The sequence below is a fragment of the Rattus norvegicus genome, chromosome 14 (genome assembly GCF_021556685.1).
Source record: "Rattus norvegicus strain SHRSP/BbbUtx chromosome 14, alternate assembly SHRSP_T2T, whole genome shotgun sequence".
Lineage (NCBI taxonomy): Eukaryota > Metazoa > Chordata > Mammalia > Rodentia > Muridae > Rattus > Rattus norvegicus.
Genome location: NC_141547.1, coordinates 88,710,285 through 88,736,930, shown reverse-complemented (window position 1 = coordinate 88,736,930; position 26,646 = coordinate 88,710,285). Strand labels below are relative to the sequence as shown.

Here is a 26,646-nt window from a genome sequence, read left to right as displayed (position 1 = left end):
TCTTTGTTGATAAAGTATGATGTGGAAGAACAAGTAAGAGAAATCCTTCATCCTTGTCTTCATTAGGGTCTTATTGCTGTGAACAGACACCATGACCAATGTAAGAGACAACATTTAACTGGGGCTGGCTTACAGGTTCAGAGGTTCAGTCCATTATCATCAAGGCGGGAGCATGGCAGCATCGCAGCACCCAGGCAGGTATGGTGCAGAAGGAGCTGATTTCTACATTTTTCACCCCAAGGAAGTCAGGAACAAACTGAGCATTCTCAGGTAGCTAGGAGAAGGGTCTACAAGCCCACTCCCACAGTGACACACTTCCCCCAACAAGGCCACACTTTCTAATAGTGCCACTCCCTGGGCCAAACATATGTAAACCATTGCAATCCTCAAATTATTTTCGGTCATGGTGTTTTATCACAACAAAAAACCTAACATAGTATATAGTCAAAAATTACCTGTATCCCAAGACAGTGATGCCTATATACGCATCTTCAAAACTGTTCTACTCATAGTAGCTAGAAATGGAATCAACATATATGTCTATTGACTTATAAACTTAAAATAAAATGTGATACATAAACACAATTATATTTCATTGAGCTGTAAAAAATTAGATTATAAAATATGCAGGTAAATGGATGGAAACTACAATTTATACTTGGTGAGGTAACATAGGCCAAGGAAACTAATGCCTCCCCATTCTCTCTAATATAAAGATCCCAGCTTTCCATTTATAGATCTCTGTGTTTAAATTGAAATATGTGTCCAGGAAGCAAAAACAAAATCATAGAGGCATTGAGGTTGGAATAATGGTAGGAATGAGGTGGGAAAAAAGTGGTGGGTATGAAAATAGAGGAGGGGACACCAGGCATAAAAAGGTTTAGGAAAGGTTGATAATAGGGGATAGCGGAAATGCAGGTATGATTAGGAGGGGGTAAACATTCCTAAAAATGTTCCAAAAGGCCATATAGAAGCCTAATACTTTATAATATAACAATAACTAAAAATGTTAAAATATTAAACTTGTGAACTTGGGAAGTATCCATCATAGACTAGCATTATCATTCCCAGAAGCCATGGGCTTTGAAATAAGCACTCCAGTGCCAAGTACAGGATATGTTCCGTTAGCTGTTATGTAGAAAGGTTCTAGAGGCTTCTATAAGAAGAGTGGTTATTGGCTCACTCTTGGTTGTTCACAAATGGTGAGATCTTATTTATGAAAACAGCTCACAGAAATCTAGTTAGAACTGTGTTGGGAAACACTCCCCTTTTACTAGCACTGAGAGTTCCTAAAGCACTATGCAGACCTCTGGGAGAGAAAATTCACCAGTAGTCTCAACCTGCTGTAGATTATGCATGCTGGTAACCCCATCTTAAACAGCAGCATATGCCCACTGGTGCAGTAGTACCATGACTACATCGGTGGTCATCTAGTACCTTATGATTGGATTATAAGTCTACACCAGGAGAGGAAATATAGTGCAAACACTATAAACATGGTCAAAATCCTATACCTGGGGAGGTCATAGTCCTAAGGTAGGAAACACAGTCCCTTTCTCCCCTAATTAGACATGAGAAAACTTCCTTCTAAATATTTCTATGCATAGATTAGTACTGCTCTCAGCCTGGTGCAATAAAGCTTTTTTTTTTGTGGGGGGGGGATGTTGTTTGTTTGTTTTGTTATTTTCAGAAACTCATACCTTGTCAAAGTGAAGAGAATAAGTGACTGTTGACGTCTCTACCCTAGGGAACACCTCAAGAAAGGAATAGAAACAATATGATCAGAGGACAAGGAGGCATGTCATAGCAACCTGCCATCCACTAAGGAGGCGTGTCATAGCAACCTGCCATCCACTAAGGAGACGTATCATAGCAACCTGCCATCGAGATGGAAACAAACCTTGCCATCATGAACCACAGCAATGGATACGTGCACAACTGTACAAGACTGGACCCATCAACAACATACCATCATGAATAGGAGAAGCATCACCAGGCTTCATCCCCATTTCAAGAACTCTTGACTATTACTAGTTGCTGAATATGGGGGTCATTCATTTTCTTCAGTGGTGTAGAAGAGAAGAAGGAGTTCAGAGAAAAAGGAAAGGAGATGACAGGGTACTGGGGTGAATAAAGTCACATCACATTGGTATGTGTGTAAAACTATCAAAAAATTTAAAGAGACAAGTTTATATGGATTGAAGTAATTGGGGTAGGCTAGACTTTGCTGAGAGCACACAAGGTAAAAACTGAAGACATGGAACTTCGTTTTGAAATAGTAAAACATTTTACAATTACCAAGGGGGATGTGCAGCCCTTATTTGCCAACCTAGTACAAGCTGCTGAGATGAATATTTTACATTGGTAAATTGGACGATATGGAAACTTGTTGAAAAAATATTAAAAATAAAAGCACTGTCTTTTTATCCCCCACTAGGTCTACACCGCAGTGCACCAGATATCTGCTAGATATCTTAATTCTCAGTCAGCAAAGCCTCTCACCCTCTTTGCTCCATCCCCTATCACACTGCCAAAGGCCTCTCTCTCTGAGCCTGGCAGCAATCTCTCTACCTATCTAGTTCCCAAGGCAGGTTTCCGTGCCAGAAACATACATTCCAACTCCTCCGAGGCCCAGACCAGCCACCTGACACGCCCTTACGCTTAAATCTACACATGAAAGAACACACAACACAATAACCTTTCACCTAATTGATAAGATATAATTGTCCACCTAAACATACAAAGCTCAGTGCACATCTATCCCTTAAGAACATTAATAACAACCTTTAAATACACAGAGTGGAATCTTAACAGCTTCCATGTTCTCTCCGCAGCGGCTACCCTCCCTCTCCTGTCTCTCCCGTTCCTGTCTCCTCCTCTTCCTTCAAACTTTTCTCCTGCCCATCCTTCCTTCTCCTCCAGTGACAGGCCACCTTCTGTCCTGTACCTGCCCTCACCTGTATTTTGCAAATTAAATGGGAAGAAGGTTCTGATGAAGTCATGTGAGTTCTGAGTACCGGACTAGGCAGCTGTCCTTGGGAATTAGCATCAAAATACAGATAACTCCAGGGCAAACCGCAACAGAAACTATATCTCAAGAAAGTTTTGGGTTGGATAGATGGCTCAGTGTTTAAGAAAAGGGCTGCTCTTGCACAAGATTCAAGTTTAGTTCTCTGTGCATTCATGGAGATTATCATCATTTGTAACTCCAGTTCCAGAGACACTGAGGGCACCTTCTGGCCTCCTCACTCACTGCATTGCATATCATACATAACATACATACATACATGCATACATACATACATACATACATGCATACATGCATATATACATACATACATACATACATACATACATACATACATACATACATTCAGGCAAAGTCCTACCACATAAATCAAAAATAATAAACACATCTCTTAGAGAAGAAATCTGCTAAGTATAGCTCAAAGACAGTTGCTAAAACATCACCAAAGAAGGACATACGTTTACGAAATTGCTAGAAAAAAGGCGTGAAGGATGGAAGATTGGAAATAGAAGCATGGGTAGAGCACTTTGATAGTCTTGACTTTTGCAAGGAACTATGTGATGCTCTACCACTAGGGGGCAGGATCCCTGGTCATTGAAGGCCCAACCTTAGGATTTCCCTAATGGACAGAAACAGGAAGACATGTTATGACCCAAGGCCTGCTCTTCCTGTACACATCGTCTACCCATTCTTGTGCCTCAAGCTTCCTTAATTCCACAAGGCAATGAGACGCAGGTCAGTGAAACCACATGCCCACTGGCCCCTTCCTGGCTGGCCTTCCTTCTGAAATCTGCAGCGTTTCTATAACAAGGTCTAATTGCCCTGCTTTCTTTATGTCTTTATTAAAACAGGATGCAAAATAAAATTTCGTGAAACGTTTTTTAAATTATGAAAAAAGAAAGTTTAAGGATTCGTATAGTTCCATACAAATAAACTGGGGGATGATAGGTTGCACCCAGAGTGAATATGTCTTTCCAATCCCAATTCAGATTTACATTAAAGCTGTAATACGGCTCTGACCTAATCGAAATGCATTTTCTGGGCTGAGGTGCATTGTGCTGTGCTCTGACTGTATTTCGAGTCAGGAATCACAATCCCACAGTGTGGAGCCGAGTTTTCGTAGCTGTTTTGCTGCCTGCACTGCACATTAATTCACGGCAGGCCAGAGGTATATCTGCATGGAATCTGGCTTTCTAGCCGAGAAGGTGACAGCGGAATATTGCCAAGGCCGTGTTAGCAATTAAGGCTGAATCACATACCTGATAGTGCCTGTTAATGGAGACGCGGAGTACAGACAGACGCAAGCCTGTTTCTAAAAGGAGCAAGTAAGAGTGAATAACACACTGCTTTGGGAGAAAGCAGGCAGCATCCTGTCTGGAGATAAATGGGATCTGAGTAAAAATATTTACGAAGGAGACTGATTATTGTTATTAATAACCCAGTGTGCATTACACCAGACACACACCATTGCTTGCAGGGGCCGCCTCCGATCAATTCCATTTTTAAAAGCACAGTCATTGCAAATTGGAAAAAACTCCTTCTTCACCAAGAACTTCCTATATGCTGGGGACCATTCATTTATTCATTCATTCATTCATTCATTCATTCATATCTTCAGCAAATACTTGCAATCTATGTAAGCTACCAAGCTCTATCCAGAAACTCAGAAGTAAGCAAAAGTAAAAGTGTACCCCCACAGTATTATGGACACAGGCAGGTAAACAAAGGAACACTAATATGTAGCCTGTCTAGGTCCTTTTGTGGAAGACAGATAACCTAAAATAGCAGAGATGTGTGTAAGCTTATTGTCTGGCTGTTTCAGAATATGTTTGGTCCTCTCAATGAAGTTACAACACTTCTCCATTTAGGTCTTTTTGGCTACAAGGAGCCTTAGTGCAACCTGGGCAATGAATTGTTTCTCTGCTAATGGCTCTGCTCCCTTCCAGGTTTCCATGCTCTATGAATGGGTGGAGTGTGCACCAGAAACTTTCCTGCAGAGAATGTGAGCAAAGCACTGAAATAAGACCTAAGTTTTTCTTGGGAATGAACTTTACAGCAGTGAGTAGAAGCCCTGCTCCCTCAGACTGGAGCAAGGCCAGTGCGTTTTCCCCCATTTATTTTCAAAATAATTTCAAGGGTTTATCACTGTCTACGCTGGATAAAAATAATCACTTTTCAGGTATGTTAGCAGTTTCAAATTTATATTCTTTGAATATAAAATAAGTGAATAATAAAGGATCTTACTGTGAATCATATGTCACTACATCACGCTTTTGCCCAAAAGGAGTTGCTCCTGTGTTCAAAAGCAAATAAGCTGTTTCTCAGAAAATGCAACAGAAACAGAATGCCCCGTGAGCACCTCCTGACTGTCATCACAATTGTGCTCATGGCACTGGTTAAAGCAAAGCTCTGTTTTACTCGTACTTTATACATGCGCACACATATGTACAATATATACATATATACACATATATTTCAATGTAGGTAAAGTCACTAAAGAATATGAAAGTGACACAGAAAGAAATTCACAATCAAGGGCCTGGGATTCAAAATTGCTTTTCTTAATAGCAACTGTGCTTTGAGCCAACTGCTTCGCTCGTTTGGCCAGATTTTCTCTATTAGAACAATAATTGCCCATACCGTAAGAATCATCTAGGTTAATGCTTCCAAAACATTTAGCAGCTAACCTATGGCTCTGCGGGGTATGGCGCTGACCTCACTTGACTTCAGAATGTGTGAACTCTGGTCCAGCGCTCTGATGAGCTAGGAGGCACTGAGCACCTAGCCTTTGTTGCCCCACCCCCACTTCCTGCTGTAAGAGAGAAAAGCCGTAAATGAATCTCAACACCCCTTCTTCAGTAGGAATCGTGCCAGTAACTAACAAGGCCTAACGATGAGCGCCCAGTACCTAAAATCCTCTCTCATCACATGTCCATTTCTCTAATGACATCACTCTCTTCCCATCGCTCAAGTTTCCCGGCCTTGCCTTTCCTTAGGCCTGGCCAGTCTGCTGAACATTGTCTTGTTTTCAAAGCCCTCTCCTCAGCACTGTCTATGCTTTGTCAGCTTCAGTATTTGGCACCAACTATTGAATGGAAATTGTTGTGACAGCTTTTTTTTTTTCATGGCCAACCCTCTTTTCACTGCTCCCACTTGTTTTCCCATTTTAACCCTAGAACTATAGCTTCCCATTTGGGGAATTGATCTAAACATTATCCTGGAGGGAGTGCCACACCAATCAACTTCTACCCCATTTATAGTCAAGCCATTAAGGACATGACTCATGCTGCATTTTCTTATGCCTCTCCCTAATGCACATTTGGTCTGGATGTCTTCTTGCCCACAAAGTCACTCACGGTGGCCCTTCCATAATGGAATTAATGTGCATTTTGGCTTTTCTTCATTCCTAGCTCACGTGGACAGGAGCTTTCTGATTTTCATTGTTCTGTCCACTCCATATTCGATAGAGCTCATGCCTCACTCTCCACTCGATCTCCATCCCTGCACAAATGTGCCACGGTATTCCCTGATTTAAAGTGAGATGCATCTCACGATCACCAATCTCTCAGAGCCTCATCGCAGGACAGCACACACTCAGTCCTGTGTCTTTTAAAAGCAGGAATCATGTCACCATCTCTGATAAAGGAGACTAACAAACGTCTGTTAATTCACAGGAACCACAGTCCCCAGCCAAAACATCCATACATCTCAGCTGTCACGGGCCCTGCTCACATCATTTTCCATCCCCATTGTGGCTGAACATCAGTCTGTCTGCCCTGTTTGCAATAAGAACCATTGAAAAAACAAAAGCGGTGTGGTCCCCTTTGGTAATGTGATAGCTCGTGATGACATTTCTCATAATCTGAATTTCAAAGAGTAGAGGTGTCCCACCAGAATACCCAGCACGAGCGAAGCATGAGGCTGTGAATCTCTTCCCAGGCGAGTAGGTTAGAACAACTTAATTTTGCTCATGCAACATGATGCTGTGAAAACAAACGAGATACGGCATGAGTCGGCTGCTGTGAAGATACACCGAGGACGCAAGGCCGCCTGCCTCTTCTTTAACAGCACGGTTTCTAGTAAAGAGAGTTCACTGTGGATTATTGGAAGAGCAACTGAAGTATATGCTGCTTTAAACCAAAGTAAGACGTTTGAGAGTGGTATTCAATAGTTCTTGAATGCAGAGCTCCCCGTCGCAGCATAAGCCATTTCGTATGCTCATACAGCAACTTCTGTTCCCATCTGTGAAACTGACATAAGTATATCGGATGGTCTCTCTCACATTTGAGGGAGACAGTTCATTATTTGGTGATGGAGTCTTAATCTGAGCTTTTATGTTTATAGTAAGGTTTTATAAAAGCATTAAATTAAAGCCACCACAATGGAGCATATGGTGTCACATAAGAGAGTATATTAATTTGCAGCTTCTCAGACAGTCAGAACTTGTAAGCTCAAAGAGCAATACCATTCTTCTTAGTTTTGAAAAGAAAATCCCCCAGCATCCTTACAGAAGACTATATTCTGCGTTACGTGGCTAACAAGCATACTTACAGTGGTAGTGGTTCCCAGTTTGACAGCTCAAGATAATAAAATTCTCACATTCATATGGATTTTCTTTACTTTTTAAAAACCTTTGTTATAACTTATAACTAAACGACCTTCTCCCCCCCACTCCCAAGTCAGGAGTTGGTCCAGTATACTTCAGGTTGTAAAGTCCACTGTCAGAAGCTTGCTGGTTTTTCTATTCCTGAGGGGACTGTTTATGACTCTCAGTCTTAAGTCTTCTTCACTCAGTTCCGAGGCCAGGAAAAGAAGCAGGTGCAGCCTGCAGCTGTTGCTGGCTCCCTGAAGATGCATTATGAATGTTCTCAGTGAAGGCAGCTACCAGGGCTGTCAGGACTGCTCAGGGTATAACACTCAGAAGATTACAGGACGCATCCCTAACTGCCTGAGACAAAATATCAGTACCCAAAGAGGTTAGAACGGGCATGCACTTATGCGCGTGTGCACACATACATTCACACATACGTATGCTTTCATGTACAATAGCGAGGTAGAGACAGAGACAGAGAGAGACTCTGATAAGCTCACTCATAAAATCATGTCCACAATGTAAAAGAAATACATTCTTCTGCAAGGGTGTTGGTGGGTTTTCTTTTCAAAGCTTGAAGAATGGTACTTTTCTTCAAGCTCACAAGCTCTGGGTGTTTGAAAAGGTGTAAATTAATACATCACCTTATGTGACACTACATGCTTCATTGCAGTGACTTTGACTATACAGGGCTGTTCAGAAGCATGGCACTTATCATGAGACTGCTCAACCTAACTCACCTTCAATTGAAAAAAATTGGGAAAATGATCCATATTTCTGGGAGCCCATCTAACATCATTTTGATTTTGTTTCTTTTGTGTTTTGTTTCTTACATCCCTCTTAGTCATGAGGATCCAATTTTATCTTAGATAGCAATGTAGGCAGCTTCCCGTCTGTATTTCTTCAAACTTCAGGATAGTGAAGAAACTAATAGAACCCAAGATTTAATGGGTAAAATACCAGCAGGCTCACTGTTTTCATGCTTTCCTAAGGCTTCTCTCCTCTATTATCTGCTGCCAAGTCAGTGAACCAATGCTAGTATCCCGCCATTGGATGGTCATCATGTACAAAAGTTAACATGGCCAAGTGAGTGAATCTGCCTATATCAGAGTGTCCGGCGCTCTTTTTACTTGAAGAAAGAGCGTTCACAACTTAACAGTAAAATAAATATTCAAATATATAGCAGAAATTAGAAAACTGTTTGAGGGAGGTCACAAAGGGGAATGGCGTGGTGTCATTATTAAACAGGAAGATTATGCAGACTTGAGAAGTTCAGAGGTTAAAAGTGAGTATTACTTGATCAAACCCACATACTGTTCCCAGCACCCGTGCCAGGCAGCTCACCTCCATGTGATTCCAGTTGTAGGGGAATCTGAAGGCTCTGCAGATACTCGCACTCATACGCACGAACTTGGAAACAGACAGATTAAAAAATACATACGTAAAAATTAAAGGGACATATTTTTAAACTGTGAGAAAGACACAGAATATAAAGAAAAATATATTTCAGAGGAAAGGAAGAAAAGGATGATGAGTGTCTACAACTCTTTGTGGAACCGTTGCAAAGGATGAGCTTATAAATGCCCTTTCTATCTTGAATATAAAAGATGCAGACATCCTATCAGCATACAGTTTGAAAAGAAGGAGAAGCCTGTGAACATGTAAAGGAAGACTCAGTGACAATGACAGGTGTCAGTCCACATCGATATGGCTCTGGGGTGTGCTTCAGCAGTAGGGAAGACACTGTGACTCTTCTCTGGAGTAACTGTATCTTAGCTCTCCCCCCACCCCCCAGGTATGAGACATACACCAGTAAGGATTAAATAGGTTGTACATCACAAATCAAGTGGAGCCAAAATGATGAAGCTCACATTCTAGCTCTTGGAGTTATTATCATGTGACCCTGAGAAAGTTGCTCAGTCCTTCTATGACTCGTCTTCTTTTCTGAACCTACAAAGTGAGAGTCACAATAAACAGTTATTCCATAGGATCAGAGGGAGGAATACAGTCTTCCCTCCATACAGAGACCTTAAGCTGGAACATAGCTAACACTGTGATGAGTTTGTTACAAATACTGTAGCAGCATGACTACTGTAGGACCTCGGACTATAATCAGTGCTAATGAACATCCACCAGATAAATCTGGGCAACAGGAGAGAGGAAAGATTGCATGGCCTGGGGAAGAAAGAATGAAAAAGAAAAGTACAAGTAACACAAGAGATGGAACGACATCATGGCTAAGCATTGCTCTTGAAATTTTATGAGATAAGCTTTGCCTTTGACAGTGAGCCAAGGGAGGGAGGGCAAAAAGAAGAGAAAGGAATGTCTTAGGGACTCCTGAATCTGAAGAAGATCCTTTCATTACACTGTAACCTTCCCCTTCCTAAAAATAAAGCCTGCCAGACTTATATCAGTGTGGAAGAGGAACCCAGCCTACTGGAAAGGAGAAGATACATCAGGAAAGGAATTGTTCTCCAAAAGGAGCAAAATGCATGTAGGAAGTCTTTTAACAATGACCAAGAAGAGAAAGAGAAAGAATTCATTTGGGGAGTGCTCTGGAAAGATTCTCAAAGTATGGTTGGCCATATCCCCACCTGCTGGAGTATGGATGGAAGGACTTCTTGACCAAAGATTACAGGAGTTGAAGAGAAAGGAGGAGCTGGCAGGAGATCAAAGTCTGTAGGGAGGAAAAACATGTAACTTCCCCTATGACCACTCACCCGTGAAAAGGCACTATAAGCCTGACTAGAAGTCAAGACTTGTTTTGAAAGGATCTTGCCATTTCTACTACTCTCAGGACCGGGAGCAGTCAGTACTAAGCAAAACCAGGAAGACTCAAGATAGTGATATCACTTGATAGTGATTCCTACCAGCAGGATCTCATTATTGGCTCCTTCTTATTGAAATAATGGAGTGTATTAGTTACTGTTCTGTTGCTGTGACCAAAAGCAGCTTACAGAAGGAAGAGTTTACTTAACCCATGGTTCGAGAGGGAAAAGAGCAGCAAAAGGGAGAAACAGGAAGCTGAAAGATCACATGTCAGTCACATAAAGGAACTAGAAAGAGAAACAGATATTGAATGGGGTGAGGCTATAAATCCTCAAAGCCCAGCCCCAATAGCATACGTTCCATTAAGTTTCCATTACATAACCTCCCCAAACAGTACTGTTTCTTAACTGAGGATCAAGTGTTTACGTACATGAGCTTCTGGGGGACATTTTTTTTTCATTTAAACCACCATAGGGCTTTACCATATGATTTTTAAATTTGAACTTGTTCGGATCTCAGCTCTTAAGGTTCAAGTTAATATTTATCTACCTACAAGTATCATAGAAAACACTTAGAAAAGGATACCATGAAGGCTCAAAGGTTGAGAATAAAGCACGACAGCAGTATTTAGGAAATTGGGAATGGGTGATCTCCACAATTATAGGACTATATAACTAGTGAAGCAAAGCTTAAGCATTTTAGAAACATGTATGTTCTTCTTGGTACAGTTCTCCTGTATGTTCCTAAGCCAAGGCTTCTTTCTAGCACAGGCTGTCACAGAATTAAATAACACAAATGCTGAGCACAAAGGAACGCTGAAGACAGATAAAGAGCAAAGCCTGTGTTCGCTCAGAACATGCCAGCTGCAAGTTGTAAGGGGGAAGATTCAAGGAAATTAAATTTGATCAAGTAGGTCACTTGGAAGGGAGAGGTAATCATGCACCAAAGGTGAAAAGGAGGCCAACTCTACCAAGCAAAGGTAAAGGCACCGGAGGAAAATGAGGGGCATCAACAAGGCCACAGAAAGAGGGGAGGAAGACTGGCCCTGAGCATCTGTGACAAAACTACTGAGCAGTCACAGATGGGAGGTGGTCCGGGAGAGAGGACAAGCCATAAAAGGCCCAAGATGTGAAAGAGCATGAAAGGATCCTTCAAGAAACCCTGGATAAGAGAGTGCACACTCCATTGGCTTCACACACAAGGCTACACTGGGGCTGAAAGAAAGTGTGCATGTGGGGAATATGGGGGCGGGCAATAAGGGGGATGTATAGAGGGAATACCCATATGGTGAAGGGGAAAAGGAGGGAATCGAGCTATGGACAGGAAACCAGGAAGGGGAATAACGTTTGAAATGTAAGTAAAGAAATATATCTAATAAATATTTTTTAAAAAAGTGTGCAGTTCTCCTGAGGACCCTAGAGGCTCTACAAAGCAAGGTCAACCCAGTCCACAAAAGATAAGCCTGTGGGAAAGGACATTCATTTGTTTCTTTCTCCTGAAATGATCTATTCTCCTCTTAGCCAAAGAGCAAGGAAAGGGAGGAACCTTTACCCAATCCTCTTCTGGAAATCTAAGTCCTTATTTTCCCAACTTGATGCATCTTAATCTGTATGTTTTGTGAGAACACAGAATAAATAACTATCTGACACAGCCAAGGTCAGCCTGAAGCAGCTCCCCAGGAGACATCTGTCAATGTTTTTATTTTGTTTTATTTTTTTGTTGTTGCAGTTGGGTGGGACTGTTGCAAGGGCTGTGAAACCTGTGAAGCATCTTACATGCTCAAGACAACTTCACATAAAAAGGAATTGTTTGATCTACAAGAAAAGCGATGTCATTGGAGCAATTCTAGTAAAGGTCCCTAAGCCCATAACTCTCCCAGGAATATTCAGCACAGGCATCTTAAGTTTATTCTGCCTGAGGACTTCCTTTCATGGCAACTTTGAAATTTAATTTTTTTCTACCTCCTTTCCTATTATGATTCCCCAGTCACAGGTTTCTAACTAATGAAATCTAGTATTTGATCTTCCTTTTGCCAACTGGTGCTATTCATCAAGGCATGAGAGACATCCACATTCCTAAAACTTAAAGTACTCTTCCTGCTCAGATTGCCACAGTGTGTAGAATCTCTAGGGCGCATGCCCCATGAGCATGTGTGATGTCACCTGGCATACATGTGCTTCAAACTGTGTGTACCAAAGTGCATATAGGCTGTCCCGCAACCTGCAGACTGTTTGCTAAGGAAATTATTAAATGTCAAAAGGAAAACAGCTTCCTATTTACTGAAAGCCCTCATGTCGATAACATTTCCTAAATTATAGCTTGGGTAAAAACCAACATGAGAATAAAAATAAGAGCTTGCTTTTCACACAGCCCCTCCGTTAGGGGTCCCCTACTGCCCTTTCTTCTGGGCCCTTTGCCACAGGCAATGGTCGTCGTTACACAGAGTTTTGTGAGTAGCTCTGAGTCCAGAACCACAGTTTCTAGTGTTAGAACTCCCAAACTTATACATGTTGCAAACAGATGGCATTCAGAATGGCACCAAGATGACAGTCACTACTCTAAGAAAGATTAAACTCCACCATGCAATGGAGGGGGCAGTCCAGGACCTTGGCAAAGCTTAAGCATCTTGAGTTCCTCTGTACATTATCGCCAGTGACCTTCATAGGGCAATGGCCCCAAGGCTTAGCTTCAGTGATCATGGGACAGGTCATTATATTTTGTGTGCTCCAATGTTACAGTGTGTGTGTGTGTGTGTGTGTGTGTGTGTGTGTGTGTGTGTGTGTGTATGGTGGTGGTGGTGGTGGTGGTGGTGGTGGGGTACTAGTTCTGCATAACTTTCCCTCCATGAGTGGTACATTTAAAGAAAGTAAAGTTCCCCTATAAATTTATTTCATAAAGGAAACCAGCTGATATAGTGTCCACAATCCCATTGCCTTCCAATTGGGACTTTATAAAGTAGGCTGCCATTCATCTTTCCCTTTAACCTAGGGTTCCCATACACCTAATTAGCTATGCCCAAATGCCATAGTCCGCCTAATTCCATGACCATCTGAACCATGTCACCTGATTCCAATGTAAACACTGGAGGCCATTGTGCACATTTTTTTCAATGTCCTTAACTGTTTGTAGAGTGACATTCATGGTCTCCCATATTGCCTGTGTGGCCTATCTGGGAAAGTTGAGGAACACATTATCTTTGCAATGGTGCTGATTTGTGATCTGTAGAACTTTTAAAGCTATGAGGAAAAAAGAAAAAAGAAAAAGTCTGGTTTGAGTAAGCAACAGGGTGAGACTGGGTATCTAGATAGCAGCAGAAGAATGAGTATGTTTTCTCAGGGGACCTTCTTGGATTATTAGGTGCACGTGGGCTATGCTTAGATCCCAAGGAAAGAAGTCATACATACATGGTAGGAGGGACAACAGTACAGCAATAGGACACTATGTATAGGGAAGTTGACCCAAACTACTAACAAAGAGTGGGCAGAAAAGTCATTGCCACAAACTGAGGCAGGAGTGTGTACTGATGCAGGTGAGGGCAGGCACAAGATAAGGCAAGGTCTATGATTGGGAAATGAAAAAGAAAGGCGGGGACAAAGTTTTTGAGAGGTCACAGAGAGAGGAGAAGGAAGAGAAGGATGACCCACCCCCGTGTGGCGTTAATAGTCACAGGTAGCTATGAATATCTTATAAGGGATGGATTATTACAGGACAATTTGTCTTATCTACATGGGCAGTTTATATCATTATCAATTGGTTTATAGTGTGGACATTTTGTAGAGTGAGAATTTACTGATATAAATCTGATTGATAAATTACAAGCTTTCACTGATAAGTGGATATTAGCCCGAAAGCTAGATACAATCCAAAGACCACATGAAATTCACAAAGAAGGACAACCAAAGTGTGGATGCTTCAGTCCTTCTTAGAGGGAGAGCAAAAATATTCATAGGAGGAGATATGCAGACAAAATTTGGAGCAGAGACTGAAGGAATAGCCATCAGAGCCTGCCCCACCTGGGGATCCAGCCCATACACATACAGCCACCAAACACAGACAATATTGCTGATGCCCAGAAGTGCATGCTGACAGGAGCTTGATATAGCTGTCTCCTGAGAGGCTCTGCCAGAGCGTGACAAATACAGAGGTGAATGCTCTCAGCCACCCATTGAACTGAGAATGTGGTTCCCATCAGAGGAGTTAGAGAAAGGATTGAAAGAGCTGCGGGGGTTGGCAACTTCATAAAAACAACAATACCAACCAACCAGAGCTCTCAGGGACTAAACCACCATCCAAAGAGTACACATGGAATGACTTATGGCTCCAGGTGCATATGTAGCAGAGGATGGCCTTGTTGGGCACCAAAGGGAGGAGAAGCCCTTGGTCATGCCAAAGCTGTATCTCCCAGTGTAGGGGAATGTCAGGAAGGGGAAGTGGGAAGGGGTGGGAAAAGGGGATAACATTTGAAATGTAAATAGAAAAATATCCACTAAAACATAAATAAATTACAAGCTTCTAGAGCTTTGATTTTTACCAGGATACTGGGAATTGTGACAATAACCACAGGAAGTGGATACTGGGAATGTGAGGAGAGTTTGCAGCAGAGAGTCGCAAGAAGGTGGCTGCTCCTGGGTCCAGAGAGTAGCTGGCACAAATGTAGGGATAGCCATGGAGGTGGAGAGACTGCCGGGGGCAGAGTAGCAGGAAGGAGTGTAACATGGTGCCTGGTGTCACAAATTAATTTTTAATATTTACTACAGCACAAGAAGATATCCCTGTTCCTAGATTATGCCCCTACAGTGTCAGGGAGGTGGGCTAGGGGTGACAAGAGTGAGTTCCGTGCTCCTTGCACGAAGTTACTGATACCTTCTTCCCTTTATTTCCAAGGATGAAGAGGAGGAAGGGTGCCTACATCAGTTTCTCTTTTCCACATCAGTTGCGTATGGTGTTACTGACTCCCAGGTATAGAAATCCAGGAGCAATCCCTTATGCTTTTATCACAATAGCATTTGTAAGTGTTTATTTATTAAAGGCTTATTTGTTACAGAACAATATAAAGTCCATTCTTAAAAACTGTATTAACTTCCATATTCTAATGGCTACCCCACAAACCAGGTTTTGTTGAATAAATTTTATAGTTTACATTCACCAGCAACTGAGCTCAACTACAACTCACACTATCAGGACCAAAATTTAGAATGGGTAGCCAGTGTTAAGACTGCAGACGGTTTCAGCTATTAGATGGCTCTTCCTATGAGCTTCTCCCTCCTGATGTTTGTGGCTAACTTTAGCAAAGAACCAAAAGGCAGGCACCTGGACTTGAATTAATAAATCACCTGACAATCTGAACAGGCGATAAAGCTTTATAAAAGCATTCATAAAGGTTACGGAGTGTGAAGTGTTATTTTTTCTGATGATGCTTAATAAAGGTTAGCAGAGCACATCGTATCAATGGCTTCTAACAGGTTCATCTGCCAAATGATGGGCCACAAGCATAAGAAACAGCAAGGTAGACCCTCCCTATACCACACTGCCCCACAGAGAGCCTCTAGAAACATAGCATCCACCCCTCATATGCTGTTTCCCTCCTGAGTGATAATGGTTTCCATAAAGGAAAGGTAGTTACACATTATATATGTGTGCACATACACATACATAGAGCAGGTACATGAAACTGCCAAGAATGGTGCATAATTCTAACCTAAAAATATTAAATGAAAGTAAAAAGATGTATCAACATGAAAGGCTAAATTACTCCATGGACAGAAGGATGAGAGGAAAACAGGGAGAGACTGGGAAGAAGGAAGGAAGGGGAAACTGTAATCAGGATGTATTGTGTAAAAAAGGGGAAGGGAAGACTACATTACTATCTATAAAATCATGATGAAATAATTTAAAGGAGATTATAAAATCATTCAGTGGAGCTGGAGAGGTGACCCAGAAACCAAGACCTCTTACCCTTCTACCAAAATACCAGTTTGGATCTTAGCACCCATATTAGATGGCTCACCCAAACCTGAATCTCCAAATCCAAGGGGTCCAATGTCACTTGTAGCCTCTATAGACACCTGCACAACCCCTTACATACACATGTGAACATACCCTTACACAAATGTATATATACCCTTAACCCTTACTCTTATTCACACACACAAACACACACACACACACACACACACACACACACACACAAATAATTTCAAAATTATTTAAGGCATTCAAAAAAAAAAAGGTTATAACAAGTGCTCACTGAAACTCATTAGAAAATAATTAAGCTTCCATGGAGTAAATGAAAGGAAGAAATAGAGAGATGATTAGTGGGGGAGAGATCTAACAGATTTATAAACACAAGAAAAAGTCTTTAGTTCTTCATCAGTCATAGAAAAAGGGAACCACAATGACTCTGTCAACTTCTTGTCTGGTCAGACACCTTTCCCAGCATACATTATACGGTAAAATGGGCATTCTAACACACTGCGGGCGAGGTGTGTATGGTACCACCCTTTGATGAAGCCCTCTGTGAGTGAGGAGGTCATTCTTCCTCTAGACCTAATCTGGACCCTGCAATCATCTTCTCTTCACAGTTTTTGTCAAAACGAGGGCACAGTGCCTTCTGGGGAAAAGGGAGCAAAATGTTTTAAGGAAACTGCCTGGGAATTGCTGTGTCTTTGACTTGATAATTATAGTTATTTCAACTGGCCCTAAGCTTCCCAGGACCTTCATCCACTACTGAATGCCAAGAGAAATTAATTGGACCAAACAGTTTGGAAAGAGCCCCTTGTTACAACAGGGCATCAAGCTGCGGGGTTGACAAGAAACACTGAACCAGACAAAGAGACTCAATACCTGTTCTTGATGTGCTGAGGGGACCCGAGACACCTGAAGCTGCCATCCACCATTATGGCCAGCCGGGTACACAGAGCCTCGCATTCTTCCATGCTGTGAGGAAATAAACAAATAGAAATGAGCTGTGTCCTCAAGGTGTGAACCTTGATCAAGCTTCAGACATAAAGAGGAAGCAAAACTACCATTGATCCAAATTATGTAACTTTTACCATATGTGGTTTCTTTACAAAGAATTATGTAACTTTATTGACAAGCAGACATGAAATCTTGAGTTAATAGAATCAATAACAGGGAAAAGGATGAATATTTCAAAAATAAGAAACTTATAATCTGAAAATGAATAAAATATGAGTCCTCTTCTTTGTTATCCAATACAAAGGGGTCAGCCTGGGACCCATATACACACAAACAACAAAATGACTTATCAGTTCTATTTACATATTTTTGCAGACATATACATAATATGTATGAGTGTGTCAATAATAATCAAAGAAAAAGGAGCTATCAATTTGAAAGCAATGAGGTGACATGAGAGAGGCTGGAGGATGGCTACATGGGAGGGGCCAGAGGGAGGAGAGGAAAGGTGGAAAGTGATGTCATTCTATTTTAAGAAAACAATGTATTAAACTGTAAAAAAAAAACATTTCATTAGACTCCATAATTTTAAAACAGTTTTGTGTTTTAATAGCATGTAAACTACAATATAAAATACTAGCAATATACTTTTACCTTGTAACTATAATTTCTTTAAAGTATAAAACTATTTTAATATTAGTATAGCATTATAAAGATTTATAATTTATAACTATTATAACTATGAGTCATAAATTGTAATATGCTGATGCAATTTGATACAAATCAAAATGCAATTACCCCCATAAGATGAAAACTAAACTTAGAATTACTTAGAGGAAGGAAATTGTGGAATAAGTTGTGAGGGAAGATTGTGAGAGAATAGGTTGTAACAAAGATGGACACACTAAATAAACACCAGAGAAAAGGCACTAGAACAAAAGAGACCCAAGCATACCACAGGTAGTAGAAAGACAGAAGTGATTTATATATGGGGATGAACTTTCTAAACATAACGATGTAGAAGAAATTCTGGAAGAGATAGAAATTGCATACACTTGACAATTCAAAACCCCAGTCTTCTAACAAGAGTCAGAACCCAGTAAATTAGCATTTAATGGACACTGCAGAATAGTTGTCCTTGAATGCGATGTCGACATCATACCCACTCACTCAAGGTTTGAGAATCATTGTGGAAGATGGGGAAGAAGGTCGGAGCTAGAGGTTGTGGGTGTCTTGAAGGAAACAGCATCTTCTAGACAACAAAGGGCAGTTGCACATATGAGCTCACAGTGCTCATGGCAGCATACAGAAAAGCTGAAAAAGCTCAAGCCAGGCAAAATCCCGGCAAGGAGGGGGAAGGTGACAATTAAGTCCTACTCCTAGTCAGTAGGTCTCCTTCAATCGTGTGACCCTGAGTAAATGAACTCTGCTCCAGTGAGTAGCCCGACTCCCACAAACAATACAAACAGAACAAACTGGACTTTGTGGATTAAATAAAATTGAAGACAAAAAGTTGGACAAGTAAGGAAGGTGAAGGGGTGTCTGGGAGCTGGAGGATGAAGATGGTCATATACATTTTCTACAATTCTCAAAGAATCGATAAAATTAAAAATCCAATTTAGTACACTAAATAGTTACTAAACAATTAAAAAATAAATCAACAGACCAGGAGCTGACCAATCCCAAGTTCTGTATTGTAAAGCAAATGTCCTTTCCCTTTTATTCCAGTCCAAAGGAAAAATAAGGAGCTGTCAAATCAATAAAGTGTGCAGTTGCTTACAGATATTTCCTGCAGAAATTCAAAATGGGTCATCCTGCATATGGACAGTAGATTAAAAGTGCCATACACCTTGCAATTTATATTTGGCAATGATTCATATTCTAGGAACTGGGAAATGCAAACTATGACTTATATAACCACTTATTTATGATTCCTCTAGCAAGGATTGCTGCTGGGAGCCTGAGGACATCCCTGCCCTGTAGAAACCCCAAGTTGAATCTGCTCTTTCCTTGACTACTCCGCAGGAAGGAATTTCAGGTGAATCAGGGTGAAGTGAAATAGAAAGTTTACTAAGAAGACAGGGAGGCACACAGAAAAGGTCATTCGCACTCAAGACCTCAGAGGCTTCTCTGAGAGTCCTGCCTAAGCATCTCACACTTTAACGGGATTCTATGGCTTTTAAAGTTGCACTACTCAACAATCATTTACAAAAGTTTACCACTGTAAGCAAAGCTTAAAAATTAATCTACGTTTGACATTAACCTGTGTTTAACGGGTTTCTGATTGTGTTGTGGGAAGAACATCAAGTCGTTCCTGTGTTACTTTCTTAAATGCACTCTGGACAGACAGACGTCCACATCATTATTGGTATGAGTTCCAACCTCAAAGTAAATAATGTAGCAGGTCTAAGTGAATTGTATCACATATTGAACACATGAACACCACAGCATGTTGGTCCAACAAATCCTGAGCCCAGAGCTCAGTCAGGGCAGAGAACTATGTATGTATGTATGTATGTATGTATGTATGTATGTATGTATGTATTTAATTATTTACTTGATAGTAAGAAGACTATAGGTAGCCTGAAAGTGGACAAAAAGTAGAACAGAGACTGAAGAAAAGGCCATCCAGAGACTGTCCCACCTAGGGATCCATCCCATCTCAGACACCAAATCATAACACCACTGCTGTTGCCAAGAAGCCCTTGCTGACAGGACTGTTCCCTGACAGATTCTACTAGTACTTGACCAATACAGATGCAGATACTCACAGACAACCATGGGACTGAGCCCAGGGACCCCAGTGGAAAAGCTAGGGAAAGGACTGAAAGAGCAGAAGGTGAATGAAACCCCACAGAGAGAGCAATATCAACTAACTGGACCACTCAGAGCTCCCAGGAACTAAAACACCAAGCAGAGTATACATGGAGGGAGCCATGGATCCAGATACATATATAACAGAGGATGGCCTTATCTGACATCAATGGAATGGAAGGGCCTTGGTCCTGTGGAGGCTTGATGCTCCAGAGTAGGGGGATTCTAGAGTGGTGAGGTGAGAGTGGTTGAGTGGGTGAAGGAGCACCTTCCTAGAGGCAAAGGGGAGGGGGACAGGGTGGATTGGATAGGAGTTATGGAGGGGTGACCAGGAAGGGAGATATCATTTGAAATGTAAATGAATAAAATTATTAATAAAAAAATCAGTGAATCATAAGGCCTCCCTTGTTTTCATTCACACTGAGTTATTCATGTCGTTATAGTCTATGAATAGGGAGAAATCAATCTGTATATATGCAAATGTATAATATTGATGTGAAAGCAAATGAATAGGAATGTAGGAGAGATATCGCAATGATTTATGGTCTTTTTGAGAAAATAGCTTATAATAATTACATATATATTGTGAGAAATTAAAAGATTTTTTCTTCATTATATCATTTTTCCCCATATAAGGACCTATCATTGGACCTCAAGACCCGATCCTGGTGACAGCAACAGATGTAAGCAGAGTCAGTGTTATCAGTGGGAAACTGCTAAAATTCCAGAGCTAAGTGAACATCTAAAGCGAGAATATATACACATTATTATAAAGTCAAATGACTATCAAGTGTATTTATTTCAGCAAAATTTTCCACTGGGAAGAGAAATAAAATGAAAACAAAACTCAGCTATGGCACTTCTGGCTACATCCAAGTGAGGAAATAATCAAGTAATCGTCTCCAAAGTCAGTGACATAGCAGGACACATTTAAGAAATCAGCCACTTCAGAACTCCAGGAATGGATTAAAAGCACGGAGCTATGTAACTCCATGAGGATGATGCCAAAAAGCTACTGCGCTATGAAAGGATGATTATCTATACCTGCAAGTTGTGGGTCAGTATCTCCCTGCCCAGAATCACCAACAGGTCACTCAGGGCCGGAGAGGGTGGGCCAGGATATGAACTGAAGAACTAACCAGAAACCTACACCCAATTTCAAAATTGGAGAGGGAAGAATCAGAAGATTTCACATCGATAGAAACCATCCAGTTTTGGAATAAATCTCAGAGGAAGAAAAATGAAATAAAACAGAAAAAATAGTACATTAAAATGTAGCAATAACTTCGAACTTATTTTCAGTATTTATAGATACAATGTCATCAAATCTGTTCATTCTTCAGGAATAGGTTACAGGGGAAAATAGACTATACTCCCTGTTAGAGGTAATCCACATGCTTCTAGAAATTATCAGTGATAGGAATCACAAAGAACTTTACCCAAGTCTAACCAAGTTAAAATCAAAAGGAGCAACAGAAAAAAAACTAGGAAATTTTCCAAAACTATTGAAAATTATAGAACATTTCTAAGAAAATTACGTATCAAAAGCCAATCACTGTGAAACATTTTTGAGTGAAAGAAAACTTCAGTAGGGGAAGAAAGCTGGTGAAGTGACCGGCTTGTTGGTGAAGCGTCTTAGAAAGGCCTAGAATTGAGACAGTGCTGTATGCTGAGGGCAGGAGCACGTCCCAACAAGGAGGAGGAATACTATCAACAGAGCACCTTCAATAATGCTATAGGGAATGAGTAGTTTTCCCACAAAAAAACAAAAAAACAAAAAAACAAAAACAAAAACAAAAAAAACAAAAACAAAAACAAAAAAACCAAAACAGTTCTGGAACAATTGGCTATCCAAGTGCATGAAAGTAACTTGACACTCTTCCCATATACTGTACATAAAATAGCTTTAAATATAGCAAAGATTATTAAAACCTAACAGCATTATCCTGTCTTAGAACAAACATTCTCACGAATTCAGGGCAAAATGTTCTTAGCTATAATTTTGAAGTACAAACCATAAAAACACAGGGCAGTTAAAATTATCAAAAACTTTAACTATTCATATTTCCAATGACAGTGAGCAAAAAACATTTAAAATCATATATTCAACAAGAGACTTGACTACAGAATCCAATAATACTCACTTTTTATAACATCTTCTAACTAAATGATATAGGATAAATACAAGATCAAGGTCTATGGTCACAGAGACTTGGGAGTCTAAGACAGGAGGCTAACTGAACTAGGAAGGAAATTGAAGGCCAGCCTTGACAACTTTGACAACTGGCCTCAAGAGAAAAGGTAAAGGAGGGAAGGGAGTAGAGTTCAGTAGTAAAACACTTGCCTAGTATGTGTGAGGCTTTCAGTTTAATTTGTATTACCACTAAAGGAAAAAGGAGACCGTTCGCAAGTCAAACACTAGCTCACTGCACACTCCAACAATCAAGGTGCTTGGCATTTACTCAGAAGGTCTGAAAAGCATCCACATAAAAACCTGCACAAGCATGTTTATAACAGCTTTACCCGTAATTACCCGAACTTGTCAGTAATCAAAGCATCTGTCAGTACGTGAGCAGGTAAATAAACGGCAGCATGGCCAGACAATAGAATATTGCTTGCTGTTGAAAGGCAATGAATGGCCTTGCAAACCAGGAGAAAACATGAGGGGAATCAGGAAAGAAGCCAGCGTTGAAAGGCTTGTGTGGGATGCCAGATGTGCAACTTCTGGAAAACGTACAACTATGCTAAAACAATAAAATGTCTGCTTGCCAGAGGTCAGGCAAAAGAAGTGTGAATAGGGGACCTGGAGAACTTTCCAGGCAATGTAGAATGCTAAGGATAAATCTTGACATGGAAAACTTTTTTTCCAAAGCCATAAAATGCCCAAAACCAAGAGGAAAGTTACCACTATAAGCATGGATTCAGGTAATGATATTGTGTGTCTATGAGGGTTTAATTTCTATAGCAAATGTCCCATACACAAGTGTTGATAATTGTGACCACATGTTATAGATGTGGGTTTCACCGTCAATCTCTTTATGTTTGTTTATTTTTTATTTATTGTCTTTGTGTGTGTTGTTATTGTTGTTATTGTTATTGTTGTTGTTCTCCGCCTCCCCCTCCCCACTCCCCCTCCCCCCTCCTCCTCCTCTTCCTCCTCGTCCTCCTCCTTCTTCTCCTCCTCCTCCTCCTCCTTCTTCTCCTTCTTCTTCTCCTTCTTCTTCTTCTTCTTCTTCTTCTTCTTCTTCTTCTTCTTCTTCTTCTTCTTCTTCTTCTTCTTCTTCTTCTTCTTCTTCTTCTTCTTCTCAATGTGTGACTACGGGTATATGCATGTGTAGGAAGGCCAGAAGACAGCTTTAAGAAGTTGCATTTCCTCCTTAAACCGTGGGTTTCGGTAATCAAACTTGGGTCTTCAGACTTCCACAGCAAACGGTTTTACCCACTGAGCTATAGTGCCAGCCCTATTTCTTAAAGTATTAATCATGATTAATCATGCACTATTCAGCAAGGAAAAGATAGAAACATACTGTAATATAGTCTAATGTAGGTAAACATTATGTACTCTATAAATGAAAGTGATCAGATACAAATCTGCACATGACATATAATTCTATTAATATGAAATGCCCATAAAAGCCAAATTCCATATCTTAACAGTTCTTGACACCTTCTTCAAAACATATTTTAGCTATACCTGGAAGCAAATCAAGCCTAAGCTTATAATCTTTTTTTCATTTCATCTTCAGGGTTGTCATTAGCCAAATGTTATCGCTCTCTATGTAATGGTTACCTGAAATCTACATTTGTATTGCTGTATGACACATAAGTGTTTCATTAATCTGAGTAGGGGACCCTGGAGGAGAATTTCAAATACAAAATTAATTCTGTAATGAAATCCAGTAAAAGGTTAAGCATGCATTTCAGATGACTTACAGGTGGGAACAGGGTGACCCTGGGTAGAAATGAGTTGGGGGTCCTTAAGAAGGACAGACAGAGTCCAGCCCTCACCTGAGCAATCACAGCTAGAGTTGATCTAAGGACACACAAATCACGGAAAGTCTCCAGTTCTAACTCTGCTCCTCTATAGAGGCTGGCCACATGGCATACTCTCTGCCCCGGTCTCCCAAAGGACTCTTGGGACTGAAGACTAATGAAAGCTCTTCCCTTCCACTGTCTGGGTGACCTCATTGCTACCAAACTTTGTTCAGAAATTAGCAATCAGAAGGCACATTTCACCTGTGAGAGGTTAGCACCGCTGCACAGCCATCCCGAACCTCTTGTGTTATTGTTTGCCAGAGGTACCGCTTAGAACAGGGGTCCATCCCAGAGCTGGGTTCATCCTATGAGGAAGAAAACACACAGTATTGGTCATTTGGTAAACACAGACAGGAATGGACATTTACTGTCCCATGTGTATACACCCTAGCTGGGAGGAAACCCTCATTGCATTACTAACAGGGAACTCTCCATTGGCTTCCCTTCCCTCCTTCACAATGCAAAGAGAAGGGAAGTGATACATATAAGTTCCTGGCTCCTCCATTCCTGCAGAGGACCACACAAGAGGCCTTAATTAATGCAACTAGCTATAATCCTTCTTATATATTATTATTATAATTATTATATCTTAATTATTGAGGTCTTAGGCTCTGGGAAATGTTTGATGAGACTAGAAGCAACAAAGACAGGCTAAGGACCAGACTCTCCATGTATACAGCCGCCATTAAACCCTGTTAAATAGTATGTAAGGACAAGATACTTTGTATGCCTCAGTTGCTCTTTGCCTTGGTGGATGCCTGAAGAGATGCCTACAAGAACAAACACAGATATCTTCACAAACAGCCTTTGTAGGATGAGAACAGACAAGAATAAATATATGGGGAAGTGCCTTCAAGAAAAGAAACAGAGCTTCAGCCATGCCCTACTTCTGTGGGCTGCAAAAGGACATACCATGCTAAAAACTTGCACACACCTAACAGGAGTAGCCAAGGTTGTATGTGCACATGTGGAATAGCCCTGAATGATTCACCTGACTGAATGGTGTCCCTCCAAAAAGTAGTTATTAGGACAGTCCTGTGAGATGACTGCTTCAGATCTGAGATAGCAAGGAGACAGTCCATGCAGCTATGATGCCACGAGATGCACATAGTAACCTTGAGTAACAAGCTTGGCGTAATGAAGAACAGTGCAGTGGGTGAGAAGACTGGAGGTTGTCATCTTCAGATATCTCAGTGTGACACAAGTAATTACAACCAGGAAAGCCAAGAGAATCAGAGAAACGACCCAGGGACAAAACAGGGGTTGTAAAGGAGACGGAAATGAGGTGGAGGAGATGATGGTAATTCTGAAGCAGGAAAGTCAGCAAGCAGAATGATAAGAGTAACAGAGTATTTACTGTAGACTGGGTCCAGTCAAGGAACGAGTCATAAACAGAGGCTATTGAAAATTATCTACTCACAGTAGAAAGGGGAAAAGATAGGAGAGCAGTAAAGAAAGCATCCCTAGGGCCAAAGGACTGCTCTTATACATTGCTGGAGCAAAGGTAAATTAGAGCAGTCGAAACAGATTGATGGTGGAGGGCACAACCACATGATCACGGCAGCCAGCAGGTCCACTCACGTGTACACAGCCAAAGTCAGTGAGATAAGAATGGTGGCATGCAGGCATGCACTAACACATCTACTGAATAGTATTCACATCCGTCAGTGTGTGGAAGTGCCCAACTGTCAGATGCATGGATCAAACGTGAGACACTCTTGAGAAGGGAACAGTAAGACACAGGTGCTTTGAAGTGAGATATAGAAAAAATGCAGCAGGTGGCAGGACATGAACTGAGGATTACAGCAGGAGAAGAAAGGAAGGAGGAAAAGAAATGCTAAAGGCATTTGAAAAAGACAGAGAAAATATTAATTTATGTTTATGCTCCTTTTTCCCAATGGATTTGACACAAAGGGGGGTATGCTATCCTAAGAGCCATAAACCATCTAACAAAGCATCAGGGTCAGGATATGGGAAACTTTCTTGCTCTCCTCCTAGAACTTAAAATAAGCAGCTATTGCTAAAAACACAAATGTTGGGCAGGACTTGGAGGAAGTGAGATGGAACTGCCCTTGAAGCCTCCTCCCTGAAGGCTAGCACTCATGGTATTAGAAGACACTGTGCAGGCCTTCAAGAAATAAGAGCAATCAGCAGGCTTATCCCGATGTAAGCTTTGGTCCTGATTCATGCCTAGCCTGATCAGATGTCCCCAGTGATGCACTGTTGTCTGTCTAATTATTACTTAAGGTATTTACTCAGGCCATTGCAAACCTATCCAGTGATTCATAGCTAGAAACAACACAGTCCCTAAAAGAGAGCCTACTACTGCTCTCATATCATATTTTCTTATACCAATATAATTTTTCAATCCATTCCACCTGTTTATCTGTAACAGGATTTTTAGCTACTTTCTGCGTTCTTTCTTCCACCCTTCTCCATCCCTCTCTTTCTTCCCTTTCAAACCCCCTAACACGACGTGAGAGAGAAAAGG

The 26,646-nt window shown here is 41.0% G+C and overlaps 1 protein-coding gene across 1 annotated transcript in view; it reads right to left on the bottom strand.

Annotated features, from left to right (window-relative positions):
- The window catches only part of Abca13 (ATP binding cassette subfamily A member 13), a 484,842-nt gene that overhangs the window by 35,689 nt on the left and 422,507 nt on the right, over positions 1-26,646 (bottom strand). Inside the window, exons 58-59 of the mRNA XM_087584614.1 lie at positions 24,357-24,460; positions 17,232-17,324 (exon numbers count right to left, since the gene is read on the bottom strand). Coding sequence (XP_087440740.1) covers positions 17,232-17,324; positions 24,357-24,460 — 197 coding nt within the window. The remainder of the gene's footprint in view (positions 1-17,231; positions 17,325-24,356; positions 24,461-26,646) is intronic.